Source organism: Vanellus vanellus (assembly GCF_965231255.1).
Source record: "Vanellus vanellus genome assembly, chromosome: 1".
In the NCBI taxonomy this organism is placed as follows: domain Eukaryota; kingdom Metazoa; phylum Chordata; class Aves; order Charadriiformes; family Charadriidae; genus Vanellus; species Vanellus vanellus.
This window is the reverse complement of record NC_138905.1, coordinates 203,221,290-203,248,233: the sequence shown is the minus strand read 5'-3', so window position 1 is coordinate 203,248,233 and position 26,944 is coordinate 203,221,290. Positions and strand designations below refer to the sequence as shown.

Here is a 26,944-nt window from a genome sequence, read left to right as displayed (position 1 = left end):
CTTTCAGATGTGTACATAAGGGATCTGTTCTATACAGATCTGTTCTGTGAGGGACCTTCTGAGATTGGTGCATGTAGCTTGCATCGCTAACCTTACCCCAAGTAAAATGGAAACTCAGGCTTTCGTGTATGGCTGTCAGTCTCTGCAGCAGTGTTCTCCAAGTCCTCTCACAGTCCATGAGAAGCAACACTGAGCACAGGAAGAACAACACATTGCTTCCTTCCTGTAACTGGCCTGGTTTATGCATAGTGTTTTTTGAGAGTCTTTACAGCTGCTTAGATCCACGTGTACTTCGCAGAAGAGCAGGTATGGGTGACCATGCAATGTCATTTAAGAGCCTTCCTAACAGGTTGTCAGTAGATGGTTTCAGTATAATCTGCCATGTATTCTTAAGATTTTAAGGGCCTAATCAATATCTGATGGGATATCTAAAAGAAAATATTTGGGCAACAAATGAAAAAATAGTCCTGGAATGTTAATAGTAATGCATTTTACTCTCACTGAGGGTAAAAATCAGTGCCACCTACTATGGTTTTGTTCAGCCTTGCCAAAATTGTCAGATGAAAAATAGTTACCAAAGATGAATTTTAAGATGATGCTGGTAGAAAGGAAACTTTTTGAAAAATGAGGTATCTGTAGTATATCACAGTGTGAATTCTGCTGTTTCAAAAATAGGTTATGTATGTGTTTAATGACAGGTTTTGAAATACTTGAATTGTGTCTAAAGTATTTGTGGGAAGTGTTGATAGTTTAAGGAAAAAAACCTACACATTTTAAATAAAGTTCTGTTTTGCAGGCCCTTCAGTCACAATACTAAAGAGAAAAATGTTCAGCACCCGGTTTCATCAAATGGTGGGCTAAGGGATAAATCAGCTCTAGCTCCATCAGCAGACATGGTGTGTTAATACGGAATTTCCTTATGTTCTCACTGGTTATTTTTGTATATGCATAGTTAATACCACACTTCTTAAAACACAGAAGCCTGCTGCCTTAATAGTTATATGCTATATAGTTATATGCTATTATTACCGTAGAATTGATGTGTAGCTACAGTGTTAATAAAATAACCTGACAAAATGAATGCAGCTCAAGCCCAACCACATCATAGCTGAGGAGGGCTAGTGTATTTAACTGGCTAGGAGACTATGTATTTTGAATTTAGCTTTTCTTAAGACACCTGAGGCTTCACAATATTTGGGATTGCAGCTTTTTCATTTTAAAATTTGAGACAGCTGCAAGGCTCATGCAACACATCGTTATAACAGTCATTCAGGGCAACAAGGTTGTTGGACACATGGATCTCTCTTGAAACATTCTGTTATGTTTTCTAACCTGATGTTTCTAAAAGAGTTTTTTGAAGATTTAGGTCAAGTGAACTAATGTGGATATTTTTAAATGACAAAACAAAATGGAAATGAATGACGCATCCTGTGCTGGTACTGTTTTCTTCTATGGCGACTGTTCTGTACAGTTACTTTGAAAGAATCTGTTCTTGGCTTCTTAGGTAGTTTTGTTATAGTGCCCATTAAAGTTTGGAAATGGTTTTCTTCTGGGAACATTTTTTTGAAAAGTATACTTAAAATAAAGCTATATCTTGTTATCTTAAACTTCAGTGTATCACAGTTGACAAAACATTAAATGAAATAGCCTGAGGTTATCTTTGAAGTCACTTGAGCTTGAGGTTTTAAGTAATATTTGTATGGTAGTCCCCTTTTCTGTTGACAGAACATGGTTTGGCTTGGTTTGTTGGTTTTTGGTTTTTTTTTTTGAGAAAGTGGTTGAGAAGAAGCTCATGTGAAAACCCACTTTTGTTGAGAACTTAGTCTAAGTGCTACTTACTTTTGTTTCTTAAGTTTTTTTTCAGACTCCTGTATTTTGTAGTTGGCGATTACTAAATCTTTGGCGATATCATTTCTTACTAGTTTGTGAGCATACCCATGTCCTTTGAGTTTTGGAAGGGTTTTTATTACTGCATCATTGATCATACTGAGAACCTCAAGGTTGAGAGGGAGCAGTGTAGTTCCATAACATTTTTACCTATTATATCTGCTTACATCTGCTCAAAATAGAGTTGGAGTAGTTGTCATAGGGAAGTATTCCTAACACAGTTAATATCCAAGTCATAACAGGAGGCGCCTCTCCTGCGCCTCTCATTTCTTTTAAGTATCTCAGATTGTGGACAGCACTTCCTTTCACTTATGCCAATGTCTATTTCAGATTTTTGATCTCTAAGCTTTAATTTCTTTAGTTTGTATTCGCTCTCTTCAACACTAGTGAGGTACCCTTTAGAAATTGGAGATGTTTGCATGTTAGTTAAGTTGCATTTTGGCACGGTGAACTGGTTGCCTAATAGAGATAGACTTACACAGCACCATCCCTGACTTTTTGAGGCATCCCTAGCTGATGGTCTCATTTTGCTTTTAGCAAAATACCAGGAGTCTAACCAGTACTCTTAAGACTAGCTTCAGTAATGCCAGTGACAAAATAAGCTATTTCTGTATGTACATTTGCTTCTGTGCTGATTCACATGCAAGTGTTTTATTGTATTTTTTTGCATCAGCATAACACTGGAAGCTTACTACATTCTTTTTGTTGGTTTTCACCAAGTGGTATTCGTAAATGTTACTTTTTTTCTAGGCTGCAGTATTCCCATTCTTCAGTCTTGCATGTTTTCTTTCCTCTGTATTAGTAACTTTATTTTGCTTTTCCTTCAAATACTATCTTTTCATTTAGTTTTTGTATGGAAATAAATTGCATGTATTTAACAAACAAAAAAATTTAGTGTAAATGTACCCAGTGTAATTCAGGTGAGCTCAGTGTTTTGGGCCTATTTGCGGCTATAGAGCTGCTCAGAGCCTTACACAGATCCTAAAGTACCTCTTTGACAAAATGGCAAATGAATATAGCTCGTCTTCTCTTCTAGTCATACAGGCAACTTTATATTCATTGGCAAATATTTCCCCAGGACAGAAAAACTATGGAAGATGTTGATGAAGCTTTGTGCATAGCTATTTGTAACCTCAGTCATTTATATGATGCAGATGAGGTGGGTAAAAAATTGTTAAATAAATCATGAAATGTTAAATCCTATTGTTGACTGAAGCTTTTTGTTTTAGGTAGTCACACACTAACATGCTATTTAAATGTGCTTTTACTGCCTTCGTTTTGACATCTCTTTTGTCTTTCAGCTGTTTGTGCAATTTCTGTGAATATACAGCTTTAGACTCCAGGCTATAGTCTGGAGTTTACAAACTATAGTAGTCTGTAAAGGATTACATGAGCCTATGCATAATTTGAAGTTAAAAGGTCAATCCATACATTTAGCAGAACCATATATAAGACAGTCTGTAAGTACTAAACTTCTGTTTCCCTGGATCTGGGTAAAATTGAGCATTTGTTTTTGCTCTAGCAGCTATGCTAACTTCATAGTTTTCACATGCCGCCTTATGGATTTAAAGGTGGAAAAGAAATTATATAGGCAACAGAAGTAATAACTTTAACAGACATAGTATGCAAAACATGTGAATCAAGTAATGCATTTTTCTGCACAGTATAAAATATAGGAAGAATCCTAAAATACTGAATAATGATGTTAATAGGTTTTACTGAGTAACCTATGAACTTCATCAATGATAATTATTTTGCTTAACTCTTATTATATGTGCTGTGAAGAAGCTTGCAGTTCTGTCTTTGCCATTTATTTATGTTTTACATGTATTCTAAGATACCCAGGCACAGAAGTGTTTAATGATCCAAAAGCTTAAAGCCAATTCATTCTAATAAGTGTGTCATGAAGCATCCTTAAAACCTGTTTTCCATTCCCTTTCTAATTTGTTTTGTTGCAGTGGCCAATCTGTCAGTTAAGCAAAGTTATGTTAAATACCCGATTCATATACTAATAGCATTTTTAAAAAGGTACAATTTCAACAGCCTTAATATAATAATTCGTGCATACGACTGTGGTCTTCCAGCAGCTTTTCAACAAAGGCTGAGCATAGTCAAAGCAGTGTTGCAGTACTGAGATTTTTTTTTTCTCATAGTCTCTTCATTACATGTAACTATGGCAACAAAACTGATACTTAGCTGAAGGAAGAATATTTTTTTTTCCCTTTATTCTCACAATGAATTTAACAAACAAACAAAAAAAAACCAGTAGGAATCTTAGTATTCTAGCTATCTGTGTATCATGCTGTATTAGAATGTCAGGTAAGGAACGTGAGGCAGTGAGCCCAAAGTCTGTGTTTCTTGCCTCAGGGACTGGAAGACTTCAGTTGATGTGAGGATCCAGACAGCATGAGCTGACTAGAATTTAGAGAAAACAAAGGGACTAATGAGCTATAATTGGTTTAAGTGTCAATCTTAAGTGGGTTTAGTGTCACTCTGCTGGAGTATTGATCACTGTCTTACTGTTCATTGCTTCTGTTCTGGATTTAAAAAAAAAAAAGTGAGAATAATGAAACAATAATAATGAAATAATAAATGCATTTTTATTCAATACTGAACTAAATAGATGCTGAAATACTTGGAATTAAAAGTGAAGCATGAAGGAGACAGAGTTGCAGAAGCTGCAGATAGAACATTTGATGAACTTATTACTTCTCTTCTCTCAAGGTAGTAATCTGATGGCGAAGGCGAGTTAATTTTACCAAGAAGTTGTTTCTAAATCAGATAAAAGAATTCTAAATAAAGTTTCAGTCTTCCTCGTAGCTGTATTTCATAATACCTGTCTTTAAGTTTTTGTGCAGTATTTTTGCCCTTTCATAATGGAATCTTGGAGCTTGTTTGCATGGTTGGAAAACACTAGGTTATGCAGCCTCTGCTCTTTAAAAAAAGAAAAAACTTAGTCTTAATGATGCTAGTTTTCTGAAATAGCTCAATTTTGAGGTTTTTTTGATACTGTCATTAGTGGATGATCAGTTTAACAGCAGGAATAACTTTTTAACAATTTACTTTCTGCAAATTTTCAAGCTGATAAAAGCCCAAGGACACTTTATTTCTTCATTTTCAAAAATATTTGTATATTTAGATTTAAGAGGAGGAGGGGTGTCAAAGCTTAGGATTCCAGAAGAGTCTCTGAGAAGGGAATCGGATATGTTAATAGACTGAATTGTAAAATACAACTGTTTAGTTTTCAGTTGGATGCGTATGGAAATATCAGGAGGCTTGAACGGAAGAGTACTTTAAACATTTAATAACAAAATATTTCTCCAAACAAAGTGCCTTTTCAGTGTGAACTCTTAATTTTTTATAGTTCCTCTGACTAGTAAGTGGGTTTTCCATGCTTTCCACTTTTCACTGTTCAAGGAAAATGATATTTCTGTGTAAGATGTATCTTCTTTGTATTGTTGTATAACTGAAAGTTTGTGTTGTAGTTGAAGTTTGAATCTGTACAGCTGAGTGCTTATTAGATTCTGAAAAGTAATGTTTTTAATACAGGAAAAGGAAGTTGTGTACAGAATTAGTGAAGAGCATCGACCACTACAGTGCTGGTATTGCAAAAGCTAAGGAAGTCATTGAAGAGAAGAAAAAGTGCTTGATTGGTGTCATTAGGATTGCAAAGGAATTAAAAATTACACCTTCTGTAAGAGCCTATTGTGATCTTGCTCAGGTAGTTACATTCTTGCACTGTGAAATAATTTATTTTGAATTAATACATTCAGATTTGGATTGGAAGTTTGTGATGTCTTTCAGTTTGCTGACTTCAATATTGAGATTTTTGCAGTAATGTATTCTTACCCCACCTCTACACGCACACACCCACTTTATACTTTGTCTTGGTCACCACTTAGGGTGTGGTGACTGATGTGAAACAAAAAAGGTGATTCGTGCCTTGAAGAGCTTGCTATCTGAAATGGCAAATGGAGAGGGAGGACAGGAAAACTGACACAGTACTCATCAGTGAAAGGGCAGTGTTGCCAGCAGTTCAGAAGTCTCTCGAGCCTTTCCCGTTCCAGAGCTCTCCAACCTTCTCACTGAACTACTCCAGAATTAATAGCCATGCACTCCTGATCCTCTTGGTCCCAGGCCTTTACTTCCATTCTTACTTCCCATCGTGTCTGCTGTTCATAGAAACACATACTACCTGCTATGCTGTATCAGACCAAAGGTCTGTGATGTCTCCTGTCTCTGATAACAGAGAGGAAAAGATGCTTGGAGGAAAAATGTAAGAACTTGGGCATTTAGTGAGTATAGGAAGTTGAAGGTTAAGGATTTCATAATCTGTAGAATACATCAGGGTCATTACACTAAGTAAACATTACCTCATTATCATAATCTTGTGTAACACTTGGATATCATCATAATGCTTGTGGCAGTATGTATGTGTGTGTACATGGGTACATTATGTGTATGTATTCATAAGCAGCAGCAGTGAGCTCCATGTTTTAATATTTAAAATGAGGTTAAAATAGGTACCTTTGTTCTTTCTAAATCTGCTACCCAGTTATTTCATTTGGAGCCTTGGTAGTCCTTGTATTGAGAAAAATTATGAGTAACTGGTCTCGTCCTTTTTTGAAGTAGTGTGATTTTTAGACTGTCTTGTTTTTTGCATCCAGTTGTCACTTTACATGTGAAGAAATTTAGTCTTTCTCATCTGACCCAGGAAAGAAGTCTGATCCCTGCATTTTTTTAAGGCATTTGCCTCCATCTTACCCAGTGTGACCTTTGGGAGCTGGCACCCACCACTGTCCTCCCATAGGCCTTCTTACTTAGAAGTTACCTTCTTGGTAGCTGTTCATACAAAAGGAAAAACTGACTCCTGCTTCTTTACATGCTAACATTACAAAATCCCCAATCATTAGGTTTCAGTAGTGTCAGAAGACATAATTGGGAATTGACTATTGGCTGTTAATGACTATACTCTTGAGGTTTTTTTTCTGTAAAATTAAAGGTGTCCTACTCTGGCTTTGTCATGTTGTAGATAATAGGTGCCTGTATAATCTGCTCTTTGTATAATAGAAGCTAAGCCTGTACTTCTTAATTTCAGGTTGTGTATAATTTGAAGTTGCCAGTTGAGGCTGAGCTCTCAAGAGTGAATCATTTGAAGGAAAAAATATCTCCAAGGTAAATGACTGGAGTGGGAGGTACATTCAGAGATAAATGGATGGGCTGTTTATCTTAATTGCAAAAACTGTTCATGTAACAGCAGAAATTGAGCTGCTTTGCTTGCATTTTACTGAAAAGCTACCAGTTCAGATACATATAAACTCAACACTAACAATGCAGAGTAGCCTTCATCTGAGGCATTAGGGAGGATTATAATTTACTGATACGTAAACAAATATATACTCATTTAAAAAATTCTTGACAGACTTCTACTTTTAAATTTACTCTCCTTCTTTTATAAGTAGAAACAAATTGGGGAAATGATAGCTTAATTATTTAAAAAAATAATAATCTGTTTCTCGCCTTCAGGAACGACTTAAGTGCATTTTAGGGCAGTGATATCTAAAGAAATTTGTGGAAGATCCCAGTTACCATATTGCACTCATTGGAAGTGACAAATATGATTTCTGTACCAGAAATGAGCAAGAAAATGTATCATGGCTATGGTACAGCTGACCCTATGCAACTTGGTCATAAGGCTGGTCAAAGTACTGTAATCCTAGTGTATAAAGGCCACATTCAGTAACGATGAAGGAGGAACAGAACGAAGATGGTGTTAGGTTAGAACATATTGGGAATACCATATATTTCAGGACATGGAACTGCTCCAGGCGGTAAGAGTGGTTGTGTGCCACCAGGTTCTGACTGGCACAGAGGAATGAAGCTTAAAGTTGATTACGTGCATGAAAAGTGTGAAACATTATCAAAGGATCATTTAGGTTGCAAAAGACCCACAAGATCATTGAGTCCAACCATTAACGTAACACTACCAAGTCCACCACTAAACCATGTCTGTAAGTGTGCTGTCTATGTGTCTCTTAAATACCTCCAGGGAGAGTGACTCAACCACTTACCTAGGCAGTGCGTTCCAATGCTTGGCAAAAATTATGATTCCTCTGTCATATGTCAGTTGAGGCATTAGAATATGGATAAAGGAATCTTTAAAATCATCTTCTGGTAAACTTAGTGACTTGATAGGTAGGGCCTGTTCTGTAGATAATGTCAGTGAATGAGAATTTCAGAGACGCCTATTTAAACACACAGTGGCAAACTCCCAACCTAGAAGAAAGCTAAAACATGACAAAATGAAATTTGTTTTGCATTGGAAGACCTTTTAAGAACTCGAACAAAACAGGGAGGAAAAGAGATCTGATGAAGGATGAGTATAAATGTCTCACATGCTGGTGCCACTCCAAAATAACATCAAAGGTGAAAGAATCTCAGCTAGGGGGTGTGTGAGAGTTAAGACACATTCTGTAGTCCTAAAATGCTGTAGAACAAAGGGTAGGAACATTCCTGAAGGGTGAGGGGGTGGGGGGAAGAAAAGATTAGCTGTTCAGTACTGCTTACATAATTTTCACAAGTTGTTCGTTATAACTGGATAGCAAAGCTAAGGATTTGATTGAATGAAGTTAAATTTACAGTTCTGTTAGCCTAACTGTAAAAGTACTTAGAAGATTATGCTAGCTTTCATCGGTAAAGGAAACAGCTGTTTACTAGTGTAACTATAAGCAGAACAAAAAGAACATACATTTTGGACTTCAGTTATGGTTTTGTTCTTCAGGAATGTGGGAGAATAATGTATTGAACTAAATGGGGTATAGGTGTGAAAACTCAGTAAGTGAATGCTGGAGTACTCTGTGTGAGAGAGAGAAAGCAAAAATCAAGAGTTTTTACTATGTGAGTGTGAAGACAAATGAACAACCAAATCCGTTGTTATTAGGAGTGAAAGAATGAAACTGGAGTAGTAATTAATGTCTTATTTTTGCCGTGCCATTAATATTGTGCTGAAAAATACTGTACATCTCAAACTGTCAGGAGTGATTTTGGGTATTTGTGGCGGCTTCTGTAATGCTTCTTGTCTTCTCTCGAGATTCTACCTAAATACTGATGAGATTACTTCTTTGTTAAAAAATTTGGGCAAGATTGAATGGGGAACAACAAGGCAGTAAGTATTTTTTTAATAAAGAGGATAGGTACAGTAGCTTACCTGTTCTTCTAATGGTTAAATATTTATTGGAGATTAAATAAAAAAACCACTGTACATGCATATGGGTTTCTAAGTTTATAATGAAACAAAGCAAAATGTCAGATGCTGGTTTTTCAATCAGCATTCCAATTCATCCAGTTACTGTTTCATTTCTGACATTTCAGTTTTACTTGTGTTTCACCCAATTATATTTCACTGTATCAGTTAAGTTATTAAGATTTTCTTACGCTGTGTGTTTCTTCAGCTTTGGCTGGCATTTACTGATAGGATAGAGATGTCCATCACTTCAGCATACAATAATTACTTCATATAAGTGTAAATAAATCTCTCAAATCACCAGCAAATACTGAAATTTATAGTATTTCCACTTCACAGTCTAACTACTGATTACGTCAAGTGCTGAAAGAATTTCCTTAAGATGAACTTAAACCTGACTTTTATTTTAAAAATTACAATTGCTTTTATTTTATTAGTCCCCTTTACTTTTCCCCATAGCCTTTGACAAAAACTTGAGAAAATGGAGTGGAGTTGCTGTTAGGCCCATTGTAGTTAGCACTGGTTATGTTAAAGACGTATTGCATACTGGAATATTTAAAAATTCTGCCGACTACAGTTAAGAGCAACTATTAGTACAAAAGCATCTGATGTCTTTTGTTTTTAACATGAACTATATCACATTATTAACATTTTTTCAAATAATTTGTATTCATAACTGTGGGCTCTGATAATTTAAGCGGAGGTAGCTCTTGTTTGTACTGAGCTGTGCCCAAGAATACGTGCCATTTCTGTGCCAATCCTTTTTAGGTTTCAGAAATCATGTTACTGTTTTTGTTGTCTTGGTATTCAAAAACATAATACAGTTAACTTCAACCAGCTCTTACGAGGTGCTTTCTTAACATAGAGATATGTTCTTAATACAATATCTGCTTTGACTTGTGTGCTTTTCTGAAAACAGGCTGGATTGTATTAATTTGTCTTCAAATAAATGTTTTCCTGAATATAGTGAAGATAATGGACAACACACTCTTATCCTTGATGAAGAAATGCCAGGCCGTGATACTCAGTCATCTGTAGAGAATACGTTTCCAGCACCTGGCAGAGAAAGTAAAATAAAGGCTCTTGCAAATAAACTTGGTGTTCACAAAGAAGTGAAAAATACTCAAGTACAAGAAACACTTCCTATGATACGTCATCAGAGTATTTCGGCTCTTCCCAAGTCTCCATCCAGTCCTGATGTCATAATAGAAGAAATATTTGAAGATGATCTGGAAAGTAAGTTTCTTAATACTTGATGCTTTAAGTGTTCCATTGTTGAGCATGATGTTATTTATGTGTTTTGTCTTATGTTGTCTGTAGTTATACTCGGTTCATATGAATTCTTTAATGATGTCTGTATTTCACTTTTATCTTCCTAGCATTGTTTCTTTTTTGTCCTCCTTCAGCTAAGCTTAGTGAAAACTTTCTCACAGGTTCTCTGAAAGAGGGGTCATGAGTTCCTGTGTCTGCCTGGATGATTCTGTGTGACTCAGTTATTACAGTCCCCCTCAGAGTTTCTGAAAGCTGGCTCCTGGAAGATGCTTTTCTGGCAGTTCCCTTGGCTTCCTGAATCTTCTCCCAGGGCATTGTTCTATGTTTACTGGCAGTAACAATTAGGTTCTTCAGCTTGTCAGGTTTTGCCTGAGCTGTATTAGTAAGAGTGTAACTAACAGGTCCAAGAAGTGATCCTTCTCTGTTAAGCTCTTGTGAGACTGAATGTTGAGTAATGTGTCCAGTTTTCGGATGCTGCAGTGCTAAAAGTCATCATAGTGGATTGAGTCCAGCAGAGCCTACCAAGCTGGTGTGCAGGAGGTGCTCAGGGACAGAGCTGAAGACATTAGGAACAAGTTGGAATATAGAAGTTCCAATTAGATAATAGATAGATGTGTTCCACGATATAATTAAGATGCTTAACTTGAGAGTGTTGTATGTCCACGACATACCTAGGAAGTCCCTGTGATTAGTAATGCCTGGGGAGGTTGAGGGAGAAGGTAGGGGTGGTATGTGAGAGTAATTGTGGTAGTATATAGCTGTGATCAAGGTGAAGTAAATTTCAAAGCTTGGGCTTGACTGTTGAAAATACTGTATTCCAGAATCCCTGTGGACTTTGCAAAGCTCATCAGAACAATATTCCTTCAAACCGCAATGTTATATGAGTTTTGCATGTCTTGAATCTAAGAATTTTAATGATAGTTTTGTAATCTTGGAATTAGCATGTGGGCTGGCCGTGTGCATGTAGTCACTGTGTGTGCATCTGTTGCAGTTGCATCAGATAGGAGAACTTTTGCCTTTGCAATACCCTTACAATGGATGTAATTTCTCTTTGCTTTGTTTGCTGCTTTACTACATACATACACTAAAATAATCTGATCTATTAAACTTTTTTCATAAAATGATAAAGTGTTTCCCACAGAATATCATACTGATGAACAGAGGAAGAAACTCTTCAAGAAGGAAAAACCATTTCAACACAAAGCTGGTTAGTTGTTTTCCTATCTGGTAAATGGTTTAGTTTACTAGAAGAGACCCATCCTCTAAGCAGCGAGAGCAGATACTAAAATTTGTTGAGAGGTGGGACACATACATTAGCATTCCATTTGAGATGAGGAATGTACTAGGAAGCAGATCTTGGGACTGTCCCTAGTAAGCATGTATTTGATCACATGTAAGAGTAGACTTTGTGTGCGTGAATTGATTTCCTTCCAGTTAAAACTAGTCTGGGAGGTGCTTACAGTGCAGATGTCATTCTTAGCACCAGCAGTTTTGCTCTGCAAAAACACTCCCTGGTCTGCTGTCCTTGCTAATGTAAAGACTATACCGTCTTTTAAGATTTGCCATAAAACCACTTAGTTGGAAGATGCAATAGAGGAAGTGCCAAACAACTTTCAGAAACTCAATGCTGGCAGTATTTCTCAACACCTGGCAGATGTTTAACATAATGGTAGCACTGCTTGCTGTGAACAGTGCAACCCATTTCTTAGGTCAGTCATTAATGTTCTGAACTTGAACTGTTGTCTTGTTCTCCCTCCACATATGTTTGATTTTCTGAATTATGACTAAACAAATAAATGTACAAAATAAAGAGTAATTTGAGGAAATAAGATATTTCGTTAAAAAATTGTGTAGGTGCAGTTTGTGCGGTGCTTTGAGCTTTTCTCATTTTAGTGTAAATGGTAACAAAAGTTGAAGAGTAGAGGTCACGATATTGGGAAAGAAAAAAACTGATCTAAAGTTGACAGAGGAAGAAGCACTGCTGTGAAAATATATACCTTAATCTAGGACACAAAGTAATATTAGTGAAGAAAGATTAAGGAAATTTCTTTTTTTGGTTGGTTTAGTTTGGGGTTTTTGTTTGTTTTTTTTTTTCCTTTGGGTTTTCTTTTTTTTTAACCTCAGAGTCACAAATGCCCTCTCCTCTGACAATTTCCTGTCTGTTAACTTAGTAATTCACTGGCTGCTCTTAATGAGACTTCATAGAGTATTAGGGAATTTGAGCAGTTTAAGTCCGTAACAAATTCTGTGGACGTAAACAGTTAACAAAGAAATTCTACTGATGCCCATACCAAAGTTAGTGTAGTGTACACTCACCCTATATTAGACATCAGAGAATTCACATGGAGAAACACCTCACAACCGTTAGAGTTGAATGATGTTAGAGTGTTACCAGGCACTTAATTTGAGTATCTCTCACACGTCCGGTAGGAGAACAAGATCTTAAGAGATGAAATAATCAAAGTTACTTAATGTGATTGGTTTTATTAGGAATATACTAAAATATGCCTTTTGTGCAATACTGGATCTTTTTGGATTATGGGAAGCATAATTTGAAGTTTGATACTATGAGTTTTTCATTCTCTTGTGCTAATAGGGCTAGTTATCAGACAAATAATATTTGATAAATATTTTAAACCTTTTTCAGGCAGCTGTGTTTGGGATTTTTTGTTTGCTTTTGGTTTAAGGAATATGCTCAAACAGCTTAAAGACATCTCTTCTGGATCCATCTGGCTCTAGTGATCCATAACTGTCACAGCTCCTGTTAACTGTTTATGGCTGGAGGTATCAGCCTCCGCTGATCTAGTGAAGTGACTGCTACTACATGCTTCTCCTGCTCTACTTAAGACAAGCTAGCTGACTCATCACATTAGTGGTGATGGCTGGGGTGATCCAGAAGAGTTAATGTACCTATAGCTGAAATGTTTCAAGTCATTCTGACTTTTTAGTCAGATACCACCTTTTTCACTGGAAATGCCCGAGAGTAGTCTTGCATCTGTTCTGGACACTGTATTTCCTAATCTTCCAAGCGCAGTCCTGCGTATATGGTCAGAATGTTTCAAATGCCAGATTCTTTGTACAATCTTTTGCCCATGATGAGTTGTAGTTCAGACATGGGCACAGAAGTGGTAGCGCTCTAGGATGCTACAAATCTGTCTGCTGTGCCCTGAATGCAGGTGGCATTGGATCTAGATGATGCTATCCACTCTCTGCAGGAAGTTTTGTGGTGTAAAACTACTCTTGTAGGAATTGAGTTGCTGGGCTTCTATAACCTTCTGACCTATTCACCACCTTTAGCTTCAGTGAGTAGCTTCAGAAAGAGAAACCTGCAGTTTTGAATCCCAAATCAAGGGAAATACCTGCAGTACAAAGGATTTAGATGCTTAGAAGTATTGTCTTATATAAGGTCATCTCTTGGCTAGCTTTAGGTTGCTTAATCTTCATGCATTATCACTGAATAACTGTACAAAAGGGCTTAGCATATCTGTTCTTAGAGGTAGGAGTCTTAATCTCTCTAATTTGCTTTCTAAAAGCTTCCTATTTCTCTGTTAAATAGAGGAAATACAATCTCTGAATTAATTACTTAAATTTAGGCTACCACTTTGTAAGCAGTAAGACAGCCTTTTGTTTTGCAGTGTAGCTTAAGGGAGGTAGTTCAAAAGAGCAGATTTAATCAGAAAGCAAACATGATAACTAGTTTGAAACAAATGTGAGCGGAATTGTCAGATTAAAAGCTATTTGAGGTAATGTTATCATGATTAATGCAACATAAACCCAATCACATGTCTAATAATATCAGTTGGAGTCACTTGGAGAGTGACTGATAACCTGTTCTATATCTTACTCAGGTTCGACAGAACTAGTGTTTGTAAGCCATGTTATAAATCCATGCCACTTCTATATTCGGAGATACTCACAGAAGAAAGAAGCCAGGCTTTTGGAGAAGAAATTGGAAAACTTTTGTTGTAATAAGAGTTCATATCTTTTGCCTTCAGATGTTTTGGAACTAGGTAAATTATTAATTTCTAAAGGTCTACATTAGCTTAAAATACTATCTTGCAGCATGTTTTCTTAGTTGTTTTGTTTTGTTTTCTCCTCCCTCCCCTGCCCTGTTACATAGTAAAGCCATGCTTGTATGTCCTGGTATCTACAATTAATGCTTTTTGGGAAATGTTGTACTTGTTGTTCAGTAAAGTAGACTTTTATTAAATCATAAATGAGAATGGTAGAAGTAAAAAAAGACTCTGCAGTTCTTCTCAGCCTCAACAAATTGAGTGCTTAGCAGTTGAAACACCTGGCTGTAAACTTACTGTTTTCCAACATTAGGTGGTAAATATTAAATGATAGTTCTTTTTTTCAGTATACTGATTTTAATGATGAACCTAGTGCTTTTATTACTTCAGTAAATCAGCTTTCTCACATGCAAGCAATGTTCGCTTTGAGTTGGATGTATGTTTTGTTGCTTTTTTTTTTTTTTTTCAAGTTCACTAACTGGATAGAAACCATTCTGGAAGTAAAACTGAATGACAATAATGCATTGCTAACTCATTAAAATTATTTTATAGCCCACACATTGACAATGTTACTTCCTTCTAGAAGGTGCTTAGAAAGCTGATAAAAAGTATGTAATAGCCCTCAACTTCAGTGGTTTTATTGTCACTTTACTAAGTACAGAAAGTTTGCCAGAAATTACTACTTAATAGAAGCCTAACACCTCCTGGCCTTACAGACATTGTGTAAATGAGTGTGGGGAGAAAACTTCTGGTGGCTACCAAGACAAAGTTTTTAGTGTCTTTATTTTAGCAGTAGCACTCTTACTACTTCTGTGGAAGACAGACAACAATGGAACATTACACAGAACTGTAATAATACTTCCAGTGTGAAATATCTCCAAACACTGAATTTAGTCTTTCTTTTTTTATTTGCTTCTGTATAGGTGCTAGAATTTTTGTTAAGAGTAAGGAAACTGGAATGTGGTGCCGTGGAACTATCACTGAACTAATTCCCCTAAAAAGTAAAATTGAAAGGAAGCCTTGTGGTCCAATAGGATACAAAGTTTGTGATACTGCACTGCTGGAAGTTTTCCTGATAGATTATGGGAGCTCTGTAGTTCTAATTTTTTCAGGGTATGTTTACGGAGAGAGTTTTTTATCTGCAATTATTGTCCTTGACTGTTGTTACTCAAGAGGATCTCTACTAAAAAACAAGTCCTCCATCAGCTTCGCACACGCAGATAACCAGATAATCTGAATGACACTAATGTTCTGTACGTATGTATTTCCCACAAGAAAAGTGGCAGTGTATGTAAGTACATAAGTAAACAAGCCTTCACACCTTAAAATGTTTAACTGAGACTTGCATTGCAAAAAAGAATGTGAGTCCTCCATGTTGAAAAAAACATGCATTTCACTGAGACTTTCTAGTTTTGTTTCAGTGACATGACATTATGCCTGTTATTGCAATAATGGCCTTTATTTTAAGTCTGGCATTTGGTTTGGGGGTGTTTTGGTGTTAAGGTTTTTTTTGCTTCTCTTTTAAGCTAGTACTGCTTTTATTCCCATTGATAATAGATATGTTCCCGCTGAAAGGCCTGAACCCGCTACTCTGCAAACTATTGAAACCAATGACATCTGTTTGTTTGTAAGGAAGCCTGATCGACATATTGATGCAGAACTTGCTTCTGTTCCTCCTTTAGCAGTATGTTGTTCATTGAAGGATGTTGTTCCCAGAAATGCAGTAAGTAAAAGCCGTTTGTACAATTTCAGGAGATATTTTTTTTCTGCCTAAGATTTATATTAAAGAACTTAAATACATAATTTACAATGATCTTACTCCAGTATAAACAGAAGGAAACTCAAGAGGAGTACAGGGTGTATTTTATTTTTTTTTAAAAGGTAAATAATCTATTTTTAAAAGGTGGGTTGCATTGCTTTCATTGGAAAGGAAACAAGCTTATAGCAGTCTGTTTTAAGAAGCCTCTGCATTTACAGATACATATTTCAGGCTTAAATCTCAGTACTCTTACTCTAGACATGTTCTTTTGTCAAATTAAAAAAAAAAAAAATTACAGAACTGATACTCTTATTTCATGTCTGTCTGATAACTTTATGCAAGTAGTAACTTTGAAAAATCATCCAGAGAAGAAATGGCTTCAGAATTTTTAAGAGACTCTTTTCAGGGATTGTCTTTTGTTACTTAAATTTTTTTGCCACATATTGAAAAGTGTTAGTTGTTCTTTTCAGTATAACAACAAATAAAGTACTGACAGCCCTTATCCCCTTGAAAAATGACATATGTTGCAGCATTATTTTCTTCATTATTCACTTATTTATTAGGCTTTCTTTATTTTTGCCACATTGGCATGGGAATGAACAATGTTCAATCCAGTTGTGCATATCTGACAGTAGAACTGCTGGTTGGTTTTGGGGTGGTTTTTTTACCAGTCTGATGTTGTCTGAAATAGCTTTAAATAGGAAAGATCTGGAACATTTTTCACAGGTGTGGCTAAAATGTCTCACTGATACGTGCTTTCATTTTTTTCACACCTAAAAAGCACATATTTGCAGTATCAAATGAGAAATACATTAACTTGATCCAAGAGAAATAAATTCAGACAGGCTTTTTCAAGGTAGATAAAACCTCAAGAAGGATGTTGTGTAGAGGAGGAATGGGTAAGTTGACCAAACTATGTTGTATATTTGTATAAAGACAGAAAAAGGTAAGAGTAAACTTTCAAACTAATTGAGAGAGCAGAAATGTAAGTCATGAGATAAAATGGCATATGACAATTCCAGTTTACTTACTGGAACAATCACAGGGGATTAAATCTTGAATCTTCAAAGGAAACGTGGTAGAAACCGCAGCCCTTTGATCTGACTCAGTTTTATACAGTTAAAAACACTTAACTCCATCATAGAGGAATAGTGTTTAGTGCTGTCCTGGCTATGGAGTAGACCGTAACCGTGTTCCTTATTTCATCTGTTCAGATGCATCTGTGCTCCCTTCCTTGCTTTCTTTTTGCCTTTTTTTTTTTAATTACTACTTATATTTTTTGTTTTAACATTCTGACATCTTCAGTAACTTCTTTTTTCTTTCTAACACAGAGTGAAGGTTGGGGAGAGGAAGCAAAGACAAAATTTTTAGGAATGGTCAATAATAAAGTTGTTTTAATGACCGTATTTAGAGAAGAGGATGGTGTTCTCATTGTGGATTTGAAAAAACCTCCATTTAATAAAATAAGCAATAACATGCCAGTGTCTCTCAAGGATGCATTAGTTTTTTTAGACTTGGCAAGGTATGCATTTTCCTTTAGTTGATAGTCTTATGCCACAAATGACAATGGCATAATACTTCTCAAGTGAAGTTTACCAAGCAAGTTGTTTTTGCAGTGTTTGATATATTAATGTGATGTACTCATCTTCAGCAATTTCTATTTATTTCCTTTTTTCTGGTTTGGCTGGTAGGCCGTGACAGGCTAGTCAGCACATCTGAACCTTTCCTGCTTTAGCAGGGGAGTTGGACTAGATGATCTCTACAGGTCCCTTCCAACTCTGAAAATTCTGTGAACCAGTCACGTGATGTGAATGTATATAGCACAACGAATAGGAGAAACAATGATAGAGCGTAAGGGGGTGCTTGATGTTGACGTTAGGTTAGAGGAGAGCTGCTTTGGAGGGACCAGTGGGAGAAGCAGGAGATAGACAACATGAGTGTTTTGGTATTTGGGTACAGGGATATGGCATGCAAATCTGTAGGAAGCTACAGTTCCTTTTGCTGCACAGAGAAAGATCTTTGTTTATATTTGAGTGTAACTACTTAGAGTCATGAGAACAGTGGGAGATAATTTTCTTACTGCATCTGTATTCCTCGGGTAATTGCTTTCTTAGGAATAGGAAAAGGAAATTTACTCTTTAGGAATAGGAAAAACGGTTTGTCTATGTAGTGTATTCTAGCCTTTGACCTTTTTTTTTTTTTTTTTTTTTTTAACAATTTAAACGTATGCTACTGTGTCTTAAATAGCAAAATCTTTTTAGGAGCCAGCTGCCATGTATCATTCTTCATATCTTACATTTGTGACAGGCGCATTAATAAGAATTTGCTGCACCAAGTGCAAGAAAGAAAGTTGAAGCTGTTTGTACAAACATGAATCAAGTTATTTTTATAAGACCGTTTTGCATTTTTCATGGGAAACTTGACATTTGAATATAAAAAGTTTTCTTCTCAGTAAATTTTGACAGAATTTATTCAAATTTTTGTTTTGTTTGTCTTAGGTTTAGATCACAGCTTCCCAGTCAGTTAGAAAATAATACCGTCTTGCAGTATAGTCCACCTAAGATTCCACAAGAAAGAGAAGAAGTCTCTGTTGTAGTTTGTCACATTAATAGTCCAAGTGATTTCTATCTCCAGTTGGTAAGTTTAGAAATAAGGTCTACTTAAATAAAACTGAACAAACGTTTTAATGTTGAGCTACTTGTAGTCCACACTAAGGTGAAAATTGCCCAGGGGAGTTGTGGATGCCCCATCCCTGGAAGTGTTCAAGGCCAGGCTGGATGGGGCTTTGAGCAACCTGATCTAGTGGAAGGTGTCGCTGCCCATGGCAGGGGGGTTGGAACTAAGTGATCCTTAAGGTGTCTTCCAGCCTAAACCATTCTATGATTCTGTGAAATATGCTACAATTTCCATTAACTTCTGTTGCTTATTACCAGTTTTAGGATTCCTCGAATAAACAGATTAATTCCTACAATCCTAGATTAATCCTAGATTAATTCCAGGAGTTCTTAGAATTCCAGAAAGTTAACCTTTTTTCAGTTTTGTTACATGGTTAATTCCTCTGTGAGTATATAGGGTTTTACCGTTTAGAGCGGTGATTGGACAGAGCAATATTCAACAATTGTTAGGCTCTTTAATTCACTTCCTGTATTCATAACCCCAGTTTAATTTGGGGTTGAAGACTAGGAAGTACACTACTAGAAAAAATGTCCCTTAAAAGAGCAAAAATACCATTTAAAAAAAAAAAAAAAAGAACAACTGATGTGCATGTATGTGTTTCTTTTCTCATTGTAGAGCGATAGCTTGGATTCTTTTGCTCTTTCAAAGAAAATTCAGGAGGTATATAAACATGAGCACGGGAAAAACTTGGCAATTGTTTGCCCACTTGAAGGCCAAGCCTGTATTGCAAAACAGGAAGATGAAAATTGGTACAGAGCACAGATTATAGGTGAAGTATCAGTTTTTTTCACTCAGATGCTAGGTTGCAAAATCAGATATGGTACTAGATCAGAGTCCCACACTGGATATGAACAGTAACAAACAGCCATTATTTTTACTAGGCATTCTTAAAGTAACAGGTAGGTTCATAAAGTCAGTAGAACTAATTCATGTAATATTCTTTTGCTATTAATGGAGTATTTTATACATCTCTTTTTTTTTAATAGAGAAGTGGTATACTTTAACACACATAGTATGTGTTATTGAAATACTATTATATAATGATTTTAATTAGTGTTTCACCTACTATTACAGTTTGAACTACAGATTTGTCTATTATAGTCAACCTCTGAGTGTAACTAGTGTGGGTTAATAATTCCCCATAGTAATTCTGAAGGAGGTGGGGGGCGTACTTGTACTGACCTCTGTGTTGCCTTCATGGGTAGTTGTAGCATGCTTGTATGCTGACATCTCTACTTGGTGTGTATTTAATGTGCCAGTGTCTCATAAAGTGATTAGATGCAAGGGGACAAAAATGCTAACCGTCATTTCAGAAACCCAAAAGAGCTGTCTTTTAAAGAATATAGTTTTTGAATTGGGTTATAGAACATTTGGAAACTTGGTTTATTATGTTTATATGGTGTAGATCTGGATTTTGCTCTGATATTCTGGTACTTTAAACTGTATCAGATATTCATTTTCTGTTTTAATAACTTGGGGTGTTTTTCTTGAAGGGCTGCCAAGTCATAAAGAAGTTACAGTGAAATATGTCGATTTTGGCAATGTTGCCAACTTAACTCTTAACAACATACGCAGAATAAAGAAGGAGTTTCTGAGCTTCCCAGAAAAGGTAAATTAGTGCTTGCCTAGACTAAGTACTCAATAGAATCTCGACGGATGGAAGGGGAAAGAGAGGGTTGTTAACTTTCTGAAGCAAGTACAATCATAAGCAAGTTCCTTTTCACATGGGTTTATAATTTGACTTATTTAATGTTTTGGGTGCACATTGAAAACTCTTTAATTATTTTTTTTTTAATATAATTTGATTTTAAATGAAACTTAATGTTACCTTGCAGTGAGGAGGTATATATACATTGTGTGTGTGTGTGTTTAATTCAAATACCTTCTTTTAAGCCATAGTAAGCCGAATTAATTTTTACATTCTTTCATTTTCAAATGATGATCTAATAATGGTCGTCTTTAAAAAAATATATTTTTGTTTGTTTTATGGCATTTAAAGTTTGGTGCATTCCTAACTTTAGGTATTATAGGAGTTTGCCCCTTCTGACAAGGAGAAAAACTGAGTGGGAAAGGACATGGCAAAGTATTTCTGTTAAATAAAAAACACACATAAGTAGAAAATAATTCTTTTTCTTCAGCTAGTCATTTGATAGTTCTGGTTGCCAACCATAATTATGCTAAACTTTTTAAAACTTCATGTGTTGATAAGGGTTTTTTAACCAGTTGTAGGCACCAGAGGTAGTGATTGTTGTAACTAAGCTTGGCCAGCATCTTTTACTGAAAAAAAAGGATTTAATTGTTTATATTTTGAGCAGATGTTTCTGGGGAAAGCTTCAGCCAAAATAACTGAGCCCTTTTTGACAGCAAGGGAGAGGAGACATTCTGAAAATGGCGAAATATTCTTGCAGTTGCAATGTCTTAATGCTTCAGATCAGAGCGGCTAATGAATAAGGATGTTGGGATTTTTTTATATGTATTATCCCATTGTTCCAACTGACTGCTTATTAATGACCAAATATAAACGTTTAGAAATATCTCTTAAGAGTTTGTTAGCTCTTGACCACATACCACCAAGCCTCCTCATTTTGATCATAAAGGTGAAAGGGTTTAGTTATAGGTACAGATAGGTATGTGACCACTAGAGAATGCTCTAATAAAAACTTGAACCCATCAGTTATTCTTGAATTTTGGTATTCTTATGCCATATATAGGTTGTGGTGAAACACTCTGGCAAGGTGTTTACAATTGAAGTTTGCATAAGAAATAACACCTTGCTGTTGCTATTACTTCTAATGCAAGTAATAGAAAGATCAGCGAGCTTGAGTCTGCTTATGTGTTGCTATGGTTTCAAGTCTTTCCCATTTAAAAACCCATATTTTTAAGGATTTAAAATTATTGGAAACATGAATGAACACAAAATTGCAAAATCAAGCATTCAGAAGGTAAGAGTGTCAGAAGAGAGGTTTCTTTTGCACCTCTGTCCTTACTTAGCATTGGTAAGTCTTCACACGAGCACATATTGCATTGCCTCAAATATAAGTTGGTTGTTTAAGAGATTTGAATTAGGCTGTTACAAGAGAAGTCGGACTTTTTTCAGCCTGTTAATGCAGTTTGCAGGCGGTTTAATGGACTTGGGTGGTACAGAAATCTTGGCCAAGACTAGAATTAGTCTTGTGCTTAATGTAGTGTTGGTTTTGCCTTCTACAGCCCTTTTTTAAGGGTTACTTAACCTGTCAGTCCTTAGTTTCATATTTCTAACTGCCTGTATCCTAAGAATATCTGTACAAAACATTCTTATTTCTCTTGTCTTTATTTCCTTTCTCTCCTTTTTCCCCACCTGTATTAACTCTGCTTTCTTTTGGTGCAAATAAACAAGGAGAAAACAATAATGTTCACAGTTAATTTAAAATTGAACCATAGTGTAGCCACCAGAGTTTGCAATACAGATGTTAAACAAAAATTCTTTAATTAAAGTACTTCAGCTAGTCTGATTTTCTGATTCGCTTTTTTCATGTCTCCTAATTTAATACCTTTCAGAAATCTGGCAGACATTTTGACAGAGGTACTGTGGTACTCTGGTGTCTCTGTGTTTAGTCCTTCAGACTTCTACAATGGTATAGTCACGTTAATCTTAGATACTTGGAATCCGGGTTATTACATCATGATAAACAAAATGGGATGAAGGCTTTTTTTAACCTCTCTGCAGTAATCTTTCCTGATCTGTGCGCCAATACTATGCCTAACCATAAAAGGAAGCAGGAAGTAAACTCTTCCTATTTCAGCAAGAATGTATCTGAATTTGAGGTTCATATTCAGCTGCTCGTGGGGAGGTGGGGTGATCATCTTAAATCAAATAATGGTAATGTGGAACCAGAAGCCAAGGTCATGCTGTCTTGCTGTCCTACATGAGTGCAAAGCAAAAGCTGTGATTTGGCTGTAATGAGGTGGTTTTGATATGTGATGGTAGATACATAATTGGAGTTATTCTTCAGGCAATCAGGTGCAGGCTGGCTTTCATTGAGCCTTATAAAATGGCAAATGAGTGGAACAGAGAAGCCAAGGAAAGATTTGAAGAAATGACTGAAGATAAACTTACGCTGTGTTCAGTTGTAGGTAAGTTATCAAGTATTAATTTATATTTAGATATCATTAAACTGACTGAAATGTAGAAACATGCACTTTCATGTTTTAAATAGTATTTATTTGAAATGCTTATGTTTGTATGTGTGACAAGTAGCCTGCAGTGAGAATATCTAAACATGGACTAATCGGAGGAGACATAACAGATACAACTTCTGACAAAAGCTCTGTTTGTCTTCTCTTATGGACCACACCAGCATTAGGTGATAGAAGTATCTTCATTTATTAAGATGGGCTTGTTTCCAAAATTACTAGCTATCCTTGATGCTTCCTGACTTTATTGGTAGGTGGGAGTGTGATCACTGCTGCTCTAAAACATTGGAAGAAAAAAAAAAAAAAGGATAACATATATGCCTTTATAGGATTTTTCTCAATACCATTTATTGTTAATACGCACCTAGTTATTTTTCAACACTTGTTGAATGGTGGTTTGGAACCCATCTAATAAATGAAATTACATGTACTGGTTGGTTTCTTTGTTCAAAAATATTTTGTAATTATTGGTGTATTTTAAGTTAATTTTATAGATATGCGTAAAGCTAAGCCTCTATGTATTGCTGATGTTCAGAATCAATTCTTTGATAAATCAAATGTAATTTTACAAACTTCTGTCTTTTGGTACCATTTACTGCACCTCCAAAACCATAAATAGTCTTTATACTGTAATTGATTGGCACTAACTATGTTTATATTATTCATTTACAGAAGTTTTGGATAATAACATCTTATCTGTTGAACTCTTTGACTTCTCTGCTGTTCATGGAAGAAGGTTTAGTATTAACTGCCAGCTAGTTAAAGAAGACCTAGCATCCTACATACCTGGGTAAATACATGGTGCATAACTTAAAGTATTTGGAAATACTGAATTTGTATAACAATTACTGGCTTTAGTATGTCACCTCCAGTGGCTGGAATTTACCACATTTGTGATCAATTCATTACAAATCACATTCATCAACTGACATAACTTACAGAGTGTAACACTGCAGTTTGGCGTAGTTGAATTCTCAAACTGAATCTCGACTAACATGTATTGAAATACCAATTGAATCAAAAGTTGGAGATTAAATCTGTACATCATACTTCAGTGTGCTTAAGTGCCAAATCTTCCTACACTGGCTATCATTAAGGTTCCCGTTCCCTTGTAGTAAGAAAAGAAATAACGCTTTTGAGTGCTTAACCTGCACCTAAGGCAAGTCATCTCTTTGGAAAGTCTGTTATTAGAAAGCAAATGTTCAGACAACTAGCTATGACAGTGATGCACGGAAGAGTTGGGAAGGCTGCTGCAGGAGATGTAGCTGATAAGGAGATAACACTGCTGCATTTAATTTGTTGGCTTCCTAAAAAGATAATCCATGGGCTGTGTTCATGAAAATCAATAATCAGTCTTTCATTAGTAAATTTTGATACTGATGAAAATAAAAAGTTTGTTAAATAGGAAATTTTGATTCCAAAAAGGGAGTTCCCAAATTTGCTTTCTTCAGGAGGAAGCAAATAGGTAGATTTTCATATCTCAGCTCAGAAACATAACTAAATCCTAGTAACACTTTTCTTGTACTGGTCACAATTTTTAGTAAGGTTTTTTTAAAGGTAAGCAGCTTTATATAAACATAAACAACTGAATTGTTTTATTACTGTCACTGGGGTATTTTTTTGTGTTGCAGCTGTACTTAGATGCCTGCTTATGGCCTGCAAACAAGTGGGTATATTACTTTAATATAAGTTGCTGTGCAACACGTAACTTTACTAATGTGAATTTTTTCAGTTGGTCGCTCGCTCCCCCTTCTTTAGTTGGACTGCGGAGAAAATAGAAGAAACAGGAACAAGAAAATTCATGGATCAAAATAAAGACAGGGAAATCGTGTACCAAGTACTGTTGCAGGCAAAACAGACTTAATGTGACTTAATATTTATGCTAATTATTAATAAATTTCATTTCCAATTCAGGCATTGGGACACAAAAGACAAACATCTGTAGCACCTACCCTCCCCCTTTCCCAGGCTCAAGTTTAATCCAAGCACCTCTCTTACCCTCCACTTACACTTCATCCCTGCAATGAGGCAGTGAGCAGTGCAGGGGGCTGGGGTCACGATGCAGCAAGTTCTCCCTACTGCTCCTTCCTTCTTGCTCTTTTCTTCCTGTGCTCCAGCGTGGGCCCTTTATGGGCCTCAGTCCCTTCAGGAACATGCCTCTTCCCCCACAAAATGCCTTCTGCTTTTCTGACCTCGGTGTTCCTTACATTATTTCTCTTCTGTTCCCTCCTTTTCCTGGTGTTCCCTGCCCTTCATTAAATTAGAGGTGCCGCCAGCTTCACTGAAGGGTTCAGCCATGTCCTGTGGAGGGTTTGTTGCAGAGACAGTTGAAACAGGCTGTGCCACGGGGCAGCACCTGGTCTCTTCTCTCAGGTCACTGCTTGCAGCCCCTCTCCCCAGCTACCAACACCTTGCTCTTTACATCCAGTGCAGCATGTCTTGTAGTTGGAATAATGTTTCCATTTGGGGTGGGGGTAAAGGGGTTGTTTTGAGGGGCCTTTGGGGGATTTTTGGCTTACTTTGTTTTCTTGTGGGCATAGGTCTCTAGCCCTCTAGAGCTCATTTGTCACGCTTTCTTGATGAATGTCCCATATGTGAAGATGGATGTCTGCAAAAATGTGAGAGACCAGTGAATAATTTAAACCTACTTTAGGTCATTTGGAATCACATTTGGGTTATGATTACTTTTCAATGTTTAATGCTGTTGAGGGGTACCCAGGCTAGCTCTAAACTAGTATAAGGCAATATAAGCAGGAGAGCACAGCACTCCAGTGAAGCTGACTTTCTGTCAAGCAAACATGGATAACCCTACTCTTTGCTTTGGGATAGGAAGTAGTCCATACAGAATTCCAGGATGAAACCTTGGAGTCTGAAGTTCATTCCAAATTGATTGTTTTTTTCTGATGGATACACAAGAATAACGCTATACTGGAGTTACTAAAGAGGGGGTTATAAGACATGTAATGTATTTCACTTGGGAGAACTCTCCGTGGCGGATAGCCTCTGTCCATTTTGTAGCTCAGACTAGTTGTATGCAAGGTAAGCATATTTATGAGCTATGGTGTTCATTTCTGCCCTGGTTCTACAAGTTAGCTGTTTTACCCAGCTATTTCCAAATACCTGCATCACGAAGGTTTGCAAATATAGTTGCATAGCGGTATATAGTGGATGATTCAATACTTTATGGAATCTTCTCTGTGACAGCAGTTTGTTTCCTTCCTGTGAAGGAAAAGACAGGTGGTAAGTTTCTGAAACGAGAAAAGAGTTTCTTCCTGGAAGCCCAGAAATGGCCAGCAGTTAAACTCATGCTTGCTGTCTCCTTTAGTGATGTTTACAAGAAGCCAGTTCTTTGGCGTTAACAGTTGTTTTTTCAAGCTGCAATCTCTTATGTCTCTAGCTGGCATGATTCACGTAGACTTGCACTAAGATGGACTGTTGCTCAAAATACATACCAGCCAACTCTTGATTGCTGTTGGGCTTTATTCTATCCATATCCAGTTCACACAATTTAAACAAATTTTCATCAAGGTATTATTACAACCATACTTCATTCAGTGCTCTATTTTTGGAAAGTGCTAGCTCCAGTTGCTTTGTATTTGTATCTTCAGGGAATGCTAGAAAGGTAAATGTTTCACTAATGTTAATACTCGTTGCTTCTGAAAGGAATATTTATGCATCTTAAAAGCTGAATGTTGCAGCTTTCACTCAGAGGCCACGTTGGTTTCCAGAAGCATCATATTAGTAATTTGATGTCTTTTAAGCTAGACACAAACATTAATGTTGAGCAGCCCATTTGTGTCAGGCTTGCTTTTCTGCTGGCAGCCTGTATTGCATAGTGCTTTCAACTGTCAATAGAATGCACAAGAGTATCTTCTGAAGGAGAATAAAAATAAGTTACTATCGTGAGTGTTTTAGAGGTAG

The 26,944-nt window shown here is 36.3% G+C and overlaps 1 protein-coding gene across 1 annotated transcript in view; it reads left to right on the top strand.

Annotated features, from left to right (window-relative positions):
- The window catches only part of RNF17 (ring finger protein 17), a gene marked incomplete at both ends in the record, with an annotated part of 47,300 nt that overhangs the window by 3,108 nt on the left and 17,248 nt on the right, over positions 1 to 26,944 (top strand). The window contains 13 exons of the mRNA XM_082496199.1: positions 4,511 to 4,611; positions 5,437 to 5,608; positions 6,986 to 7,062; positions 10,098 to 10,366; positions 14,251 to 14,412; positions 15,339 to 15,528; positions 15,973 to 16,138; positions 17,506 to 17,696; positions 18,673 to 18,811; positions 19,466 to 19,619; positions 20,344 to 20,459; positions 22,843 to 22,963; positions 23,696 to 23,813. Of these exons, the coding sequence (XP_082352325.1) occupies positions 4,511 to 4,611; positions 5,437 to 5,608; positions 6,986 to 7,062; positions 10,098 to 10,366; positions 14,251 to 14,412; positions 15,339 to 15,528; positions 15,973 to 16,138; positions 17,506 to 17,696; positions 18,673 to 18,811; positions 19,466 to 19,619; positions 20,344 to 20,459; positions 22,843 to 22,963; positions 23,696 to 23,813 (1,976 nt within the window). The remainder of the gene's footprint in view (positions 1 to 4,510; positions 4,612 to 5,436; positions 5,609 to 6,985; positions 7,063 to 10,097; positions 10,367 to 14,250; positions 14,413 to 15,338; positions 15,529 to 15,972; positions 16,139 to 17,505; positions 17,697 to 18,672; positions 18,812 to 19,465; positions 19,620 to 20,343; positions 20,460 to 22,842; positions 22,964 to 23,695; positions 23,814 to 26,944) is intronic.